Here is a 17,745-nt window from a genome sequence, read left to right on the forward strand (position 1 = left end):
GTTCTAAATGCAGTAGCTGAAAACTACTTGCGATGATGTCACCATCATGTGACCAGTGCAGGAGAGGACGGCTCAGCAGTGAAGAGAAGTCCTGGGAAGAAGCTGTGGCGATGTCTGCTACATGAGGAGAGGTAAATGAAGGGAGAGGCAGAGCAATGCCTGGAGTTGTGGTTATTTATCTGGGACTGTATGTTAGGGCTGAAGGGAGGGAAGTTATTTACATGGGACTGAAAATTGAGGGAGTGATGTTATTTACATGGGAATGCATGTTGGAGGTTGCTTGGGGAGAGTGATGTTATTTATATGGAACTATATAATGAAGGTGGCTGTGGAAGGGAGTGATATTATTTACACGGGACTGAATGTTGAGGGATAATATTAGTTACATGGGTGATGTTCTTTACATGGGACTGTATGTTAAAGGCGGCTTGGAAGGGGGTGATACTATTTACGTAGGACTGTATACTGGAGGGGGCAGGAGAGATAGTGTGATGTTATTTACATGGAACTGTATTTTGGAGGGGGCTGTAGGTAGAGAAGGATGTTATTTACATGGGACTGTATATTAGAGGGGGCTGGAGGAAAGGTGTGATAACAGTAGGGGGCGATATGAATACTGGGGGCACTGTAGGGGCATTATAACAGTAGGGGGCGATGTAAATATGGGGGCACTGTGGGGGCATTTTAAATCCAGGGGACATTAGGCGTTATTACTACTGGGGGCTCTATAGGAGGGACTTATAGATCCGCACTATTTCTACTAAGAGCACTGTGGGAGCCTTATTACTACTGAGGGTTCTGTAGATAGCTTTATTACCACTGGGGGAACAATAGGGGGCCTCATTTCTACTGGGGGGCTCTGTAAGGCCATTATTAATACTGGAGGGCTCTTCTACTAATGGAGGCACTCTTGGGGAGCACTATCACTGTTGGTGGCACTGAAGGGAGCAGTATTACTAATGAAGGCATTCTAGAAAGGGAATTACTATTGTTGGGACTATGAGGAGCACTATTACTATGGAAAAGATTATCTGTATGGCCTCATTTTTCTTCAGAATAGTATTTGGGGGTACAGAAAAGTGAGGAACCTAAGATGTCCGTGTGTCACACTTTGCAGAGATGAGGTGGGTGAGAGAAGTTGTCTGGACCGAATGAAGAAGATGATGACAGAGAAAATCTACATGAGAGGAGACGTCACCTGGGAGGCACTGGGTGTGAGAGGTATAGCTAGTACAGTAAAATGTCTTCAGTGCTAGTGTTTGCAGTGGTGATGGGCTTAGAGTCGGTTGGTCGAATTAGAGAATTGGTCAATATGGATTGGGGCTTGGGCCCCGGATCTTTTGAGAACCTAGCAACACCCATGCCTGCAAAATAAAAGTAGAAAAGAAACATAGAAGGAAAGAAATAGGGAATAAAACGAATATGGAGATAAGAGTAAAATAATGAGGTTGGAAGAGCTCCCAACAGGGAATTACAAGTATGTTCTTTCTAACATATAAGGATTATACCATATAATTATTTAATTTTAACAATAAGAAGTGGTTTATATGTTCACAAAGACTAGAGGAGGCAAATCATTTAATTTTCATAAAAAACGCATCAGAAACGCATATGCGTTTTTTTGATACACATGCATTTTTTCACATGTATTGTATTGATAGAAGTCCCTTAATGGGACAAAACTATTGGGTGCCTCTATAATCTATTTATTAAAAAGGAGAGTATGTCACAATATTGAATAAGCTGAATTAATTAATGAAGTGATGCCATTTGAGATGGAACAGCTTTATTGTAGTTTAAATTCACATTATAGGTGCATTCCCACTCTGAGACAGAATAAAAAAAAAAAAAAAAAAAAAAAAGGAAATTACATTGTATGATTTTTAAAGAATTTATTTGTCTTACACTGCTGAACATAAGTATTTGAACACCTGAGAAAATCTGTGTTAATATTTAGTACAGAAGCCTTTGTTTGCAATTACAGAGGTCAAACGTTTCCTGTAGTTCTTGACCAGGTTTGCACACACTGCAACAGGGATTTTGGCCTACTCCTCCACACAGATCTCCTCTAGATCTGTCAGGTTTCGGGGCTGTCACTGAGTAACATGGAGTTTAAGCTCCCTCCAAAGATGTTCTATTGGATTTAGGTCTGGAGACTGGCTAGGCCACTCCAGAACCTTGATATGCTTCTTACGGAGCCACTGCTTGGTTATCCTGGCTGTGTGCTTTGGGCCGTTGTCATGTTGGAAGACCCAGCCACGACCCATCTTCAATGCTCTGACTGAAGGAAGCAGGTTGTTGCTCAAAATCTCACAATAAATGGCCCCATTCATTCTTTCCTTAATACAGTGCAGTTCGTCCTGTCCCCTTTCGCAAAAAAGCACTCCCAAAGCATGATGTTACCAACCCCATTCTTCACAGTAGGGATGGTGTTCTTGGGATGCAGCTCATCCTTCTTTTTCCTCCAAACACGACGAGTAAAGTTTAGACCAAAAAGTTCTACTTTGGTTTCATCTGACTACATGACTTTCTCCCATGCCTCCTCTGGATCATCCAGATGGTCATTGGAAAACTTCAGACGGGCCTGGACATGTGATGACTTGTGCAGGGGACCCTTCCGTGCAATGCATGATTTGAAACCATGACGGCGTGTTCTACCGACAGTGAGCTTTGAAACTGTGGTCCCAGCTCTCTTCATGTCATTTTACTGGCTCCTCTCTTGTAGTTCTGTACTGATTCGTCACCTTTCTTATCATCAGTGATACCCCATGAGGTGAGATCTTGCATAGTACCCCAGTCCAAAGGGATACTGACAGTCTCTCTTTAGCCTCTTCCATTTTCTAACAATCGCTCCAACAGTTGATCTATTTTCATCAAGCTGCTTGGCAATTGCCCAGCCTTGTGAAGGTCCACAATTTTGTCTCTGGTGTCTTTTGACAACTCTTTGGTCTTGCCCATGGTAGTAGTTGGCGTCTGACTGACTGTGGGGTGAGCAGGGGTCTTTAAAGAGCTCAGACAGGTACTACTAAGTTAGATTAATGAATGGAGTAGAGGTGGACTTTTTAAAGGCACAGTAACAGGTCTTTGAGAGACAGAATTCTTGCTGTTTCTCAGGTGTTCAAATACTTATGGTACTAGAAGACTGGCACTCTCAACACATGGGACCATATGGTTTAGTGCAGATCACAAGGTTTATTGATAGGTACATAAAAGAATAAAAGGATAAAAGTATATTAATAAACAATTAATTATACACTAACACTGGATAGCTATTGGAAAGGTTTCACACAATATTGTGCTGATAATGGCATGATGTCATAAATCGTCCTCCTTATTCTTGTCCTTAGTAAAGAAAGAATGTCCGCTAGGATAAAGTCAATATTCCAATTATAGTTGGCTTCAAACTTAGTTATTTCTTTCTTACGCAAGCTTTGCTTGGCAATTGGCAGTTTGAATATGCCTAGTAATCACCCACTGTGTGGGCTTACCTTTCCTTAGTGTCGGTCAGTCAGTCAGGTTATTCGGGGCCCGCTGGATGCCGGCGTCCCGGCTGTTTCCAAATCAGCGTCCCACGTGGATTCGGAGATAGATTTGTCGCTCGTTTTTTTGGGGCTCAAACTTTCGCTGTAGTGGCCAATATCGATCTTACAGTGCACTGTTATCTCGCGTAGTAAAGGTATTTCTTCTTACAGATGGGTCATATTGTGATCTCCTGTTAGATCTCTCGAAACCAAACGCGTTTCGGGGACGGCTCTCCCCTTCCTCAGTGGTAATGACCCTACTACGTATCTGATTGGTTTTTATACCCTCAGTTGGTGAGTTCCAAAGTCAGACATGGAATATGTACATTTATCATTTCTTTCGATTTTTAGTTGTTTTAAGTGTGGTTATTTTATATCGGATATCTTTCATATCTTTTTTTCTCCATTAAACTTTTCATATATTCGATTTTTCCATTTGCGATTGTGTTGCATTTTTGATGCGTTTTATATTGGACACATGCGTTTTTTTGCCAAAAGCTGTAGTTTTCCTTATGGTATGAGATCCATAAAGGATTTTATTGCACAAGCCATAGTTAGGCTTATATATCATTTTTTTTTTTTTTTTTAGGTCTGTTCAGTATGTGTGCAATCGATCTACATTTGTATCTATCATTGTACAGTTATGATATTTCCATCATTCTTATCAGCACAAAGTTATTTTAAAATATAAAAATCAACTTATAAAATTGTGGACTGCACATTTAATACATTGTGATTCTTCATATTTTTGTTGGTTTCTATATATCAACATACAACATTATATATGCCTGTCTCTATAATACCTTATTCAGACTTTTCAAAATAGAGTTTATATATTTTGAAAAGTCTGAATAAGGTATTATAGAGACAGGCATATATAATGTTGTATGTTGATCTATAGAAACCAACAAAAATATGAAGAATCACAATGTATTAAATGTGCAGTCCACAATTTTATAAGTTGATTTTTATAAATGATAAATGTACATATTCCATGTCTGACTTTGGAACTAACCAACTGAGGGTATAAAAACCAATCAGATACGTAGTAGGGTCATTACCACTGAGGAAGGGGAGAGCCGTCCCCGAAACGCGAGAGATCTAACAGGAGATCACAATATGACCCATCTGTAAGAAGAAATACCTTTACTACGCGAGATAACAGTGCACTGTAAGTTCGATATTGGCCGCTACAACGAAAGTTTGAGCCCCCAAAAAAAAATCGCCGAACATAATCCTGTGTGCCGATACGTCACTTCCGGAGCGACAAATCTATCTCCGAATCCACGTGGGACGCTGATTTGGAAACAGCCTGGGACGCCGGCATCCAGCGGGCCCCGAATAACCTGACTGACTGACCGACACTAAGGAAAGGTAAGCCCACACAGTGGGTGATTACTAGGCATATTCAAACTGCCAATTGCCAAGCAAAGCTTGCGTAAGAAAGAAATAACCACGTTTGAAGCCAACTATAATTGGAATATTGACTTTATCCTAGCGGACATTCTTTCTTTACTAAGGACAAGAATAAGTAGGACTTTCCTTTATTTCTATTCCTTTTTCCATTTTTTCCTTCCACAGGAATTTATTTGCGAACATTTGTGTTTTTTCTTGCAGTGATCATTAGATCAACATAAGGATCAATATACGATACAGGGCGTTTAAATATACGATTTATGACATCATGCCATTATCAGCACAATATTGTGTGAAACCTTATAACGCTATCCAGTGTTAGTGTATAATTAATTGTTTATTAATATACTTTTATCCTTTTATTCTTTTATGTACCTATCAATAAACCTTGTGTTGAGAGTGCCAGTCTTCTAGTACCATATATCTTCTTGCAATCGTGAAGGGTGAATCATTTTAGACTAGAGCACCTCTCTGTGGCTGTGAGAGGGTGAGCTATTTCCCATATTACTATCTTTTTTAGTTCAAATACTTATGTTCAGCAGTGCAAGACAAATACATTCTTTAAAAATCATACAATGTGATTTCCAGATTTTTTCTTAAATTCTGTCTCTCAGAGGGGGAATGCACCTACAATGTGAATTTCAGACCCCTCCATGATTTCTAAGTGGGAGAACTTGCAAAATCACAGGGTGTTCAAATATTTCTGTTCCTCACTGTATAGGAGTGTACTGGAGAAGACAGATATAAATATACATTGATAGAAGATACAAATATGCATTTATAGAGGATCCTCTTTCTTGACTTCATTATTATATAAGTTAATAGGGTGTATACCTTAGACTATACATCTCGCAGTTATCCACTCTCTCTATTGGGCCAGACAGGAAGACACAATATCATTTAATATTTTTTATATTTTTATTCAATTAAACATTTTTTATTTTCTTATGGCTTTGAAATTTTTATATGTTTACATGTATGTGGATATAATAAATATCTATTCTTGATACATTCCCTGGTAATTGAGTGCCTGTTACTATGCCTACAATTCCAATCATTTGGAAAGCAGCCTACATTGGGTTCTGGGAAGCCCCACATTTAACAGGTTTCAAACTTTGGGGCACCCTGCGCAAATTTCTGTTTTGTATAGAGGGAATCTGTCACCATGATTCGGAGAATAAGAGGGAAGTCACACATCCATGGGTGTTCTACATCCGTATGCCCATTCTGCAAAAGATAGAACATGTTCTATTCTTGCCCGCAAATGCAGATCAAGAATCCATGGAAGTCAATGCATCTGCAAAAAAAGAAAGGGATGCAACACAGACATCATCCATATTTTGCAGATTCACTTTTTGTGGACCACAAAATACACACGATGGTATGAATACTCCCTTATCTGCATTACTACATGAGTTCTAGTCCAGATCAGTATTTTATTATTTTTTTCCTTCTACCCTTGTTCCCTCGCACATTAAGACCTTATGAGAGTGACCTCAGCAGTCTGGACTTTGAGCAGTGACAGGGGGGAAATGAGGGGCAGTAGGTAAATAAGAAATACCAATCTGGACTCTTTATCTGCATTACTACTCATCTACTACTGCAGATAATAGTGCAAAACTGTGGTGACAGATTCCTTTAAAGGGTTTTTGAGAGTTTTGAGAGAGATTATCTGCAGAAAATGTTACAAAAATGACTTACTGTAGCCCCATTCTAGTTTCCTAGAATCACATGGATATACAGCATTTTATGGCTTGAGTATAATAAACAAAGACCGGACGGGAACACTTGAGCAATGGTGATTTAACACATTTAAATGTTTGCTTCTTTCTGTTTTCAAAGTTTATAATATTCCTGCAAACATTTACATTTTTTAAACTCTAGGACAATTCCTTCAATCATTTTATAGTTAAGAGATGTTCTTTAAATGTAACCTTTTGAGAACCTTTATGAGATATCAACAAGACAAGCAATAAAAGTCTAATAGATGCAGATCCAACCTTTGGGAACCTGCATCTATCTTGAGAACGAGGCCCGGTTTTCCTGCTTCAGAGTGGTGACTGTGCGGTTTCATAGAATCAATTCGATATACGGCACGTCATCGCTTCAGGGAAATATACAAAGACCGAAAGGAACCACTGTGGCATTGGCACTGGAGCGGGTTGGGATTATTTTTATAACATTCCTGCAGGTAGTTTAATTTTTTAAACACTTGGACAAGCCCTTCTAACATTAAACCAGAAAAAAAATCTATATTTAACATGGTTTGCAATATTCATTAGCTTATACACAGTTTCTACAAGTTAAAATGGATATTCCATTCATGAACTTTTATGGCAATACTGCATGCAATACTGTAAAAGTCCAATAGATGTGAATCAGTGCCTCTGGGATCTAAATTTGAAGAATGAGGCCTGGTTTGTCTGCTGCAGAGAGCAGTATGTGCAGCTTTCTACATTCACCTCTATTGATTTCCACGAACAGCTGTCCTCAGAATTGTAATAGAAGTGAATGAAAAGAGCCAGACAAGTGCAGCCACCTTGCTGAACACTGCAGGCAAACAGGGCCCCATTCTCAAGATAAATGCATCTACTGGACTTTTGTGGTACAGCCTGTGAATATGAAATATAAGACTGAGATCGGAATCTCTCTTTAATAGTCAGTATTGCATCTTCTTAACATTAGTGAATTCAAACTGTATGGTAAAAAAAATACCAATAACTCATTCATTTTCTATGTTAAAAACATCATTAGGGAATATTCAATATCTTCAATATACCCTATAAAAGTATGTATACCACATAGCATGATTTGGTTATTCTATGTAATGAATTGTTCCTCCCAATTTCTTTAAAATGGGTGAGTGAAATTTTCCATTATTTCATCTCCAAAATATATTTATACTTGAAAAAATGTTTAACAGTAACCTAACTATGGGAGTCATTTATTATTAGATATACGCCACTTTTTGGTGTACTGTATATATGGGCTTGGGGTAGGTGTGGAAGAGGACGGGCCGGCAGACCCATTTAATTTATCATTTTCTTTGCCAGTTTTTAGTGTAGAAAATTATCTAAATCTACCCCAGCGAGGGAGCTGGCATAGATTTAAGGCTGTTAGGCGCCAGCGGTCGATGTGTCCAAGTTATGTAGATGACCCCATGTACGCCTATTCTGGGATATAAAATGTGGATTTATTCACTAGAAATCATTGTCCTCTTTTGTCACTTTCAGGTGCTTTTAATACACCCATATTCTTACAATACATGTTGACTAGAAAGTGGAGGCTTGGAAAAAATCTCTGCAAACTGTGGTTAGTTGCTGACTACACAATGTCCACTGCCTCTGTGTATAATATTGTTCTAATCAGCTACGATAGATTCTTTTCTATAATCCAGGCTGTAAGTATATTATATTTTTCATGCTCTATGTATATTTCTGTATACCATATATTCTTTTCTCTAAGTTTAGACTGTAGTTTTAACTCCTATATACAGTGCAGGCTGACCAATCTGTCAAATTGTCAAAAACAGGAAAAGCAAAAAAATATAGTAGACTATTAAATAAAATTAAAATAAATCAACTTTAGAATGCACGAGTCCAAAATGCTTTAATGACCCTTGGTCCTGAATGACATTATATGGTTTCCTTAACTCCTATTAATATCTAGGTAGCACTGAATTACTCACTGATAAGTATTGTCTCAATAAAACATAAGAAACATTCCAGTTTGAGCTACTCTAGTAGATTATAGGTCCTACATCTAGAGGCTGATGGCAGGGTAAGCACACAATATGTTAAGGATATTTACCAGCACTGTAGGTAAAACTAAACATGTCATGATGTCCACAGAAATCAGTGCAATACACTGTGTTCCTGTTGTCCTCAAGTGCAGAGGTGTATGATGAATGCAGCTGTATCAAATACTGAAAGGGAGAACCATTATACTGTATATTAATGGATTACACGTTTTTATAACTTCAGCTTCTTTTGAGTATATTTTTTCCATGTAAAACAAAAGACCTCAGAGTTTCATATACCGATTTTCGGCCCAATTAGAACACTTTTGATTCAGGTAGAATCAATTTGGACCCAAACCGAATTTTCTGAATAATTTGGCGAATCGGCCACAAAACACATTTCTATAAAAATATGAAGCAACTGCAAATAGTCTTTATATAAAAAAATCTGGTATTTCAATGCTCTAGGCAGAGCAGGCAAATTTAGCACCCCAACGAGTCAATTTAATGTGACATTACTTTCTAATAAAGAGATCATAACTAGGGATGAGCGAATCTGAGCCAATACATTCTAATACTGTACGGAGCACTCGCGCCGTACAGTATTGAAACAAAGTTTTATGCAAATCAACTTTAGATGTTTCATCTGAAGTCGATTCGCTCATACCTAATCATAACATATTTTAAAAGAAGCAGTCAAGGGCAGATCCAATGACCTTCAGGTGACATCTCCATTGATTTGAGTTGTCTATCACTTTCCTTTTTTTCTTTGTTTGGTCCAGACCATCACGCGCAGACGTCTTTGGTCAGGGGTGTGCAGTCCCTTCTGCTACATAAGAAGATACTAGTATTACTATATGGCACATCGTAGATGGGGGACTGTTACAGATTTTGCAACTCAGCCCCCAAATTTATACAAGCCATTGTCATCTTGCTGCGACTCCCACAGCTGTTCCCGCTGTGCTCCCTATGCCTACAAACATTAAACTGTCATATAGTCCCCTCATTAGTGCTAGTGCCGCCAATATCTAGGTCAATCCCAGGCTACAGGCATACTTTAGGGAGAATGTATCTTAGTATACATCTCTCTGCAGTGCAGCAACTTGTATAGCTAGTCCTTTATGGTAGCTAAACAATTACTGTGTGTCAAAATGACAGGCAAGTCACATATATGGATGTGTGCATCATCGTGTAGGCCACCGACAGTCCTGGCTAACCTCTATGTAAACTAAAAGAAAAGCCTTCAGTAAACAAAAAAAAAACGCTGCTTGTTAGGGTGCAGTCCAAGTATGCCACCACCTGCTGAATCAGGTTCTGCACCATGTTCAAATGGCAGGAGTCACGCATGAGCTGCCACTGTCTAACGTCAAAGTTACACCAGGGAGTAGCCCTGTTCATCTGCAGCATCAAGAAATCAGTCAGGTGTTTACTGTACTCACAGTTGGTCCAACATGTGGAGCATGGAGTTCAAAGGTGTGGAAACATTGCATGAGATGATGTAACGGAACACCATTCTGCTTTTGAAGCTCAAGGAGGACATGTTTTGCATGGTAAGAGTGGCTGAAGTGCATGCACAGATTCCTTTACATTTTCAAGATGTTGCAATTAGGTGGAAGACTTCAGAAACTGGGTGACAACCAGATTGAAGATGTGTGTCATGCAGTGTGCATGGGTCAGCCCTCCCTGATGCAGTGCAGACTGAATGTTCTTCCTGCTATCAGTGACCATGATTCCTATCTCCAGTTGGCAAGGAGACAGCCAGGATTCGATTTCTTGGTTGATGATGCGGAGCAATTCCTCCCCAGTGTGACTCCATTTGCCCACCAGGTGCATAACTGTGTGACAACACAATGCTTTGCATATGTGACATGCTGGAGGACTACTCTGAACTGTAAATACAGTGGAGGCTGAGGATGAGGAGGCAGAAGAGGACATTGGTGCAAAAATCCCACGATTACAATTACTGATGGCTTGTGTCCTTGGATGGACACAAGCCATCAGTTCTCTGAAATGTTCAGTGTCCACAATATGGAAAGGGAGGGACTGTAGTATCAGCAACTTGACCAGGTGCACGTTTAGCTTCTGCTCCGTTGTCTCTTTGCAATACCCTTGGTGATCGATTGATGGTGAAACACATGACAAGGAGTAGGAGGCAGAGGAGGAAGAGCATCAGGAGCAATAGACGAAGGGAAGGAAAGACAGCTTTCTTCTGCTGAGGTTGAGGAGCACTAACTGCTGGAGAAGGAGTGTGGGTCACTGGGAGATGCAGAGGTTGCTGTGTAAGGCTGCACCTTAGTGCCACAGTTTCCCCAGGCCACTTTATGATGAGGCTACATGTGTTAAAACAGGGCCGCGTTGTCAACATGCTTTACCTTCTTCCCTAATATCTTCCCTAATACCGCCACGCTAACGTCCTCCAGAGACTTTATAAAAAAAATTCCCACACTGCAGAGTATGGCAGTTTACCGCCACCAATCCATGCTGACTGACTACCGCTGTCTGTATGAACCCCTTCACCGCAAATTTTTTCCTGACAGGTCAGCTTTTGAGTAGCAGATTGTCTACCCCGGTCACATTTGGCTTCAGATCTCCCACTGCTTCCACCCTTCTGGCTCATTGGCATGCTGCCACCCTAATGCTGTCACATGGGTATGCTGCCACCCTCACCCCCTGATAATGATGTCCCCTCTTTACCCAACTTCCACGTGCGATAGGCTACATTACCATCCACTACTGTCTGTTCGTCCCTTATGTCACCCTCACCAGTCTCATGGCCATGTCCCTGACCACACGTTACACATGCTCAAAACCGACTGTTATTAGCACTAGTTGCACTCCTAAGGGAGGATACAGCGGACCTCTCCTCAAAGTTTGTTCTGGCCTGTAGCTGCTGACTGTTCTCACTAAGTACGTCCTAGCCAAAAAGTGGAGCAGAGCCAGCAGCATGCATTATTCCCGTGCAGAAAGAGTAGCAAAAAAAAAAAAAAAAGAGGCAGCATCAGGACAGATGAAGGCACAGAGGTTGTTCCTGGGCCATGACAACTAAATGTGGTGTCAGAGGAACCCACTGATTCCTGTCTGTGTGTATCTGTTGTCACTTGAGCTGGCTTGTCCTGGCATAGGCAGTCCTGATGACATCACTGCTCCTGCTCTGGGTCTTGCTTGATGACGTGATCACTTAAGACCCGGTGCAGGAGGTCATGGTGATGTCATCCACCATTCTACTGCTTCACAGGCATTCAGGCCTGGCAGCCTGAGGCCTATGAGGATAAATGGCCGCAGATGTGGCAGTGATTATACTCCCAATATGGGTAGCAAGGTCACACCCTAGGCAGACACCTACCCTCACCTACTTGTTTTCCCAGCCTTTACCATCATGGTAGGTGCAGGAGAAATGTATAATCATGGCTCCCCCTGCATTGACCCAGAGGATCACTGAAAAGGGTTAATTTAATGCTAAAGGTGAGTTCACACTTCCGTTATATGGTCAGTTATTTCTGTCAGTTATTGTGAGCCAAAACTAGGTGCGGGTCAAAAACACAGAACAGGTGAATTTCTTTCCATTATACATTATGTCTGAGTAGGCTCACTATTGGTTTTGGCTCACAAAAACTGATGGAAATAACTGACCAAATACCGGTAACTGAAGTGTGAACTCAGCCTAAGACTTAAATGTTGTGATTTGTTGTTAAAGAGTAACTACAGGTGAAACTCGAAAAATTCGAATAATGTGCAAAGTTCATTTATTTCAGTAATGCAACTTAAAAGGTGAAACTAACATATGAGAGACTCATTACATGCAAAGCGAGATATTTCAAGTCTTTATTTGTTATAATTTGGATGGTTATGGCTTACAGCTTATGAAACCCCAAAGCCACAATTTTGAGGTACCCTTTGCTCAGGGGGTATGGATTAATTAGCTGACTAGAGTGTGACATTTTGAGCCTAGAATATTGAACCTTTTTACAAAATTCAAATTTTAAACTGCATTAATGCAACTCCTTTTAATTTGCATTACTGAAATAAATGCACTTTTGCACGATATTCTAGTTTCACCTGCAAACTTTTGATTAATTTTTTGTTAAAATGTCCCTAATGCCATAAATAACACTTTTTCTAATATACTTTATTAAGGCTCTTTGTATTTTTAATACACTTTACCCCCCTGAAGCGCATCTTTCCCTGTGCGCTTAAAATGTACTTTTCTGTACAACGCTGACTTGTAGGACTTTTATCTTAGTGAAGCAGGCACAGGCAGAAGTCCGTTCTGCTCAGCTAATCCTGGCATAGCGCATGGTTACAGGGTACCCATGTGATATGCCAGCATTTAGTAAACCTCCGGGAGGCACAGGCAGGAGCAGCAATGTGTGCTCCTGCCTATACTCCCTGCACTGTGGCCCCATTGAGAAAGTGTACAATTTACTCCGTACACTGCTGACTTCTCAAGTCAATTTTAAGCACACAGAGAAATGTGCGCTTTAGGGGGGATATCTATTATGGCATTAGGGACATTTTAACAAAAATGTAATCGAAAGTTTAGTTACTCTTTAAAGTACTTTTTTTTCTATACATTATTAATATTTCTAATGGTTATGTATGGGCAACAAATAGTTAACACTGAGAGCCTAGTTACTTAGGTGATGGGCTGGTCCGACCCCCTATTTGAGTCTTTGTTGATGAGCGTTAGAGGCAAAATGAGCATGTGTGAGCTCCTGACAAATAGGTCTGGAGAGCCACATCCAAGAAAACACCATTCCTGAGACAAAAAAACTGACATAGAACAACTGAACTGAAATACTAACCGTAAAAGAAAGAGAACATACTATTCACAGACAGTTTAGAATCACATTTCAAGGTCATGCTGGATTCAGACAGTAAGGTACTGCACATTAATGGCAACAAGACTTTACTGCTTGTTGAAAAGGTATATTGCTTTGGTGCCCACCACAATTTTGGACAAACTGGTCATCTGGATCTAAGATCTGAACCCTGCAGCCTCGGAATTGAATAAAGAGATGATAAGAACAAAGCCTGTTGTTTTTTGGGAATTTTGCATAGTGTACTTAAAACGAAACTCAGAAAGGATAGCTGCCATCATTAATGCTGCCTACACACAGCTATTGGGAACAACTTAAGATACCTTGCCTTTTTTACATACTGCAACTCGTATCATCTCTTCAGTAAAGAGAGACTTATTTTAACCAAACAGGCCTAGTCCTTGACTCCACTACCACTACCCTTTTCCCAACTTCCCTCTAGTTGGTTGTTGCACCCTCAACAAAACTGTCTGTCAGGGGTGCCTGGAGCAGGACCTGAGGCATTCAGCTTATTTCTCTGGTGGCTACATTATGAAAGGTGTTGTCACTGTCACAAGTCAACCCCTTTCAGGGAGTTTATTTATATCAGATGAATATAGTTACACAGCAATTATTTGCTATAGTGGCCACTGATTCATATAAACGTGATCATCATTTATATGAGAAACATTAATTATAACTCCTTTTTCCAGGTACATTATCGCTCTCTTGAAAAAAGGCACAGCATAACTCTTATGCAGATGACTACAGTCTGGGTGATGTCTTTCCTTCTCTACAGTCCATCTATTCTCTTTTGGGAAAGTGTTTTTGGCGACAGTTACATGCCAGAAGATATTTGTATGGCTGGATTCTTTGACACTTGGTACTTTCACTTAACAACATCAATCTTTGATTTTATTTTGCCATTAATAAGTATATTAACTTTTAATCTCATCATCTACTGTAGCGTCAGCAAACGCAGCAGGAAGAAAAGACAACAGTCTGCTCATGATCCATCACGAGGAAAGGCAAAAGACGTGAAGCCATTCATCATAGCAACTAACATAATGCTGCCATCTATTCATGTGATTGAGATAAAGAATATTACTTCACATGTAAAAAATAGATTTGGGGAATCCCTAAGACAAGATCCAGTGATCTCTTCCACTACCCAAATGACCAATGTTCCCCAGACCATTCATTTCATTAAGACCTCCAGGGACAAAAAATTGGCAAAATCTCTGGCAATTTTGGTTTCTGTTTTTTTTGCTTGTTGGGCTCCCTACAGTTTCCTAGTCAACATTGACAGGGTATGCCAAAACAACTGTGCTGCCATATACTGGTATGATATCACAGTCTGGATACTATATCTGAACTCAACAATTAACCCATTATTGTATCCATTGTGTCATAAAAGTTTTAGAAAAGCCTTTAGCTTACTTTTCCAAATTTGCCTCAAGAAATGAGCAGTATAAAAAAAACTATTTATCAACTAAATCATTTAAAGGAGCTGTCCAGGAAAACACTATTGATTGACTATCCTCACAATAGGCCATCAATATCTGATCAGCGGGTGTCAGACACCCAGCACCATTCAACTATTTCAGGGTAGCTCCAGCTCTGGAGGTAGGTGCTGAAAGTACACAGTTCTGGCCTTTGTATAGTGGGGTATAGTGCTGGTTACTGCAGCACTGCTATCAACCACATTAGTGGGAGAAGCACTGTGCTAATCGGCAACATCCATTACACAATGGACAAAGCAGCATAGTCTTGGAGCCGACTACTGGTGCTGGAACTACTACGGAACAGCTGACACCTCACACCCCCACTTATCAGATATTGCTGGCCATTCCTGAGAATAGACCATCAATAGTAAAATTCTTTAAGGGGGTCGTATGAAAATCAAAACACAATTGCAATGTTCTAGAAACAGCACAGACTCTTCTTCAATTAAATAGAAATGAAACTGCAATATCAGATACAACATATAGATAAGGTTGGTGTTATTTCTGGAGGAAAGTAGACATGCTATAAAGGGACACTTACATGGGAAATGAGTGTTTCTAAACTCAATATTTATGGAAGACAAATTTATTTAGAATTTTTGTCAGCTTTCCTTTTTTTATTTCAGGAGAGTACTGTCATTGAAATTCAAATGCAAAGGGTGGATTTGTCAAAATTAGTGTAAAGGAAAACTTACTTAGCAAACAATAAGATCCCAACTTTCATTTTCCATAGAAGTTCTGGTCTTTTATACCAGTTTTTGAAAATCTCCCTTAAAATATTCTCATTCTGTAGCAGTCAACACAAGTGAAAAGACCTCCACTCTAAATAAGTAATCCACGGTCAATTTACTGTTGCTGTGAAGGGAAGATGCTTTCTACAAGGTCATGATAACAGTAGGTGTAGAACTGGGATGAAAGTATGACAGCTCTATTCTTCTCTTAATGGCCTAGATAAAAATGCTCACAGAAGAACAGAGCATTGATTAGTCTAGTCTGCGATGCTTCAACTGATTCACTACAGGGAGGCTCTCTATGGTCCTGGTGATGGTCTGACTCAAAAAGTTAAGTCAGACTGTCTGCCATGCTGAAGGTCCAAACAAAGAGGAAACAAAAGAGTCAAGACAGGAAGTAGGATACATGGAGAGAATTCAAGAAAATTATATCCAGAAAACCATTCACCTGTTTTATAAAAACTAACACACAGTACATAGGGCTTTTTCACATCTGTGTTGTCCGGTAAAAAAAAACAGGATACCGAATGGAAACTGAAGGGACTCACTTGTAGTCAGCGGAGTCAGTTAAGCTCCATTCGACTCAGTTATTTGCCGAATCCGGCACTCCCATTATTTTCGTTGTTCTGCTCCTGTAAAAGATCAGAACAAGAAAATCAAGGACTGTGAAAGAGCCTTTAGTAGCTTCCCTGCTTCCTTCCCCTCCCATCAGTGCCAGCATAGTGATCTCATAGCAAAGAGGTCCAGAAGCCATTCATTTGTCCCTTGTACTAAATTCTACAGAGTGGGCCATTTAAATGGATACCCCATAATAAAATGGGAATGGTTGGTGATATTTACTTCCTGTTTGTGGCACATTAGTATATGTGAGGAGGGGAAACTTTTCAAGACGGGTGGTGACCATGGTGGCCATTTTGAAGTTGGCCATTTTGAATCCAACTTTTGTTTTTTCAATAGGAAGAGGGTCATGTGACACATCAAAGTTATTGGGAATTTCACAAGAAAAACAACGTTGTGCTTGGTTTTAACGTAATGTTATTCTTTCATGAGTTATTTACAAGTTTCTGACCAGTTATAAAATGTGTTCAATGTGCTGCCCATTGTGTTGGATTGTCAATGCAACCCTCTTCTCCCACTCTTCACACACTGCTAGCAACACCGCAGGTGAAATGCTAGCACAGGCTTCCAGTATCCGTAGTTTCAGGTGCTGAACATCTCTTATCTGAAGGCAATTGTCTATGCTGTGAAGATACGAGATGTGCAGCACCTAAAACTACGGATACTGGAAGCCTGTGCTAGCATTTCTCGCTTGGCCGCTCCATCCATAATGCACCTGCGCCAATGACGTCACATCTACACCCGGCGCAGGCGCATTGAGGATGGAGCGGCCGAGCGAGCGTCCGCCTCTCAGTGCGCTTGCGCCGATTGAAGTCAGGTGAGGCGCAGGCGCGAGATTTTCAATGCAAACAGGGCCAGCAGAGAACGATCCCATTCCCTGGCCCTGTCAATCAACATGAGGAGGGGGTGTCTTTAGGATCGGAGGATGCGGCTGCTACAAGCAAGTAGCCGCCCTACTTGCTGGTAGCAAGGTAATTTGCATATTTTAAAAGCACGTTTTTAACACAATCTACTGAACCAAAATGATTAATTAGATCATGTAGGCATAAATCGCAGTATAGGGATTATAAGTAAACAAAAAATATATATATATATACTGTATGTTTAGTGGGGTGACAGAAGCCCTTTTAGGATAGTGGAGGGACGCAAGAAGGTGGTAATGCCACTCTGGTGCATTACACATACAACACAAACAAATATTTAATACTCCATGCAAAGGTAAATTCCATCAATAAAATGCATTTATAATCACGTAGTGCTTAATGATAAACAAATAAAGAAATCATACAAGATGATGATAACTGAAAAATATGTTCCCAAAAGATGATATACTACTTCATAAAGCCTAAAAATAAAAAAATAAAATAGAATAGAATACAAAAACAATAATGATCAAAATATGGTAGCGGCAAGTTTAAC

At 40.0% G+C, this 17,745-nt stretch overlaps 1 protein-coding gene across 1 annotated transcript in view; it reads left to right on the plus strand.

Moving 5' to 3' along the window:
- The window catches only part of LOC122939345 (histamine H3 receptor-like), a 30,187-nt gene extending 14,527 nt beyond the window's left edge, over positions 1 to 15,660 (plus strand). The window contains exons 2-4 of the mRNA XM_044295412.1: positions 8,171 to 8,337; positions 14,186 to 14,587; positions 15,604 to 15,660. Of these exons, the coding sequence (XP_044151347.1) occupies positions 8,171 to 8,337; positions 14,186 to 14,587; positions 15,604 to 15,660 (626 nt within the window). The remainder of the gene's footprint in view (positions 1 to 8,170; positions 8,338 to 14,185; positions 14,588 to 15,603) is intronic.
- Positions 15,661 to 17,745: the final 2,085 nt, after the last annotated feature.

This window comes from Bufo gargarizans, chromosome 5 (genome assembly GCF_014858855.1).
Source record: "Bufo gargarizans isolate SCDJY-AF-19 chromosome 5, ASM1485885v1, whole genome shotgun sequence".
NCBI classification, from domain to species: domain Eukaryota; kingdom Metazoa; phylum Chordata; class Amphibia; order Anura; family Bufonidae; genus Bufo; species Bufo gargarizans.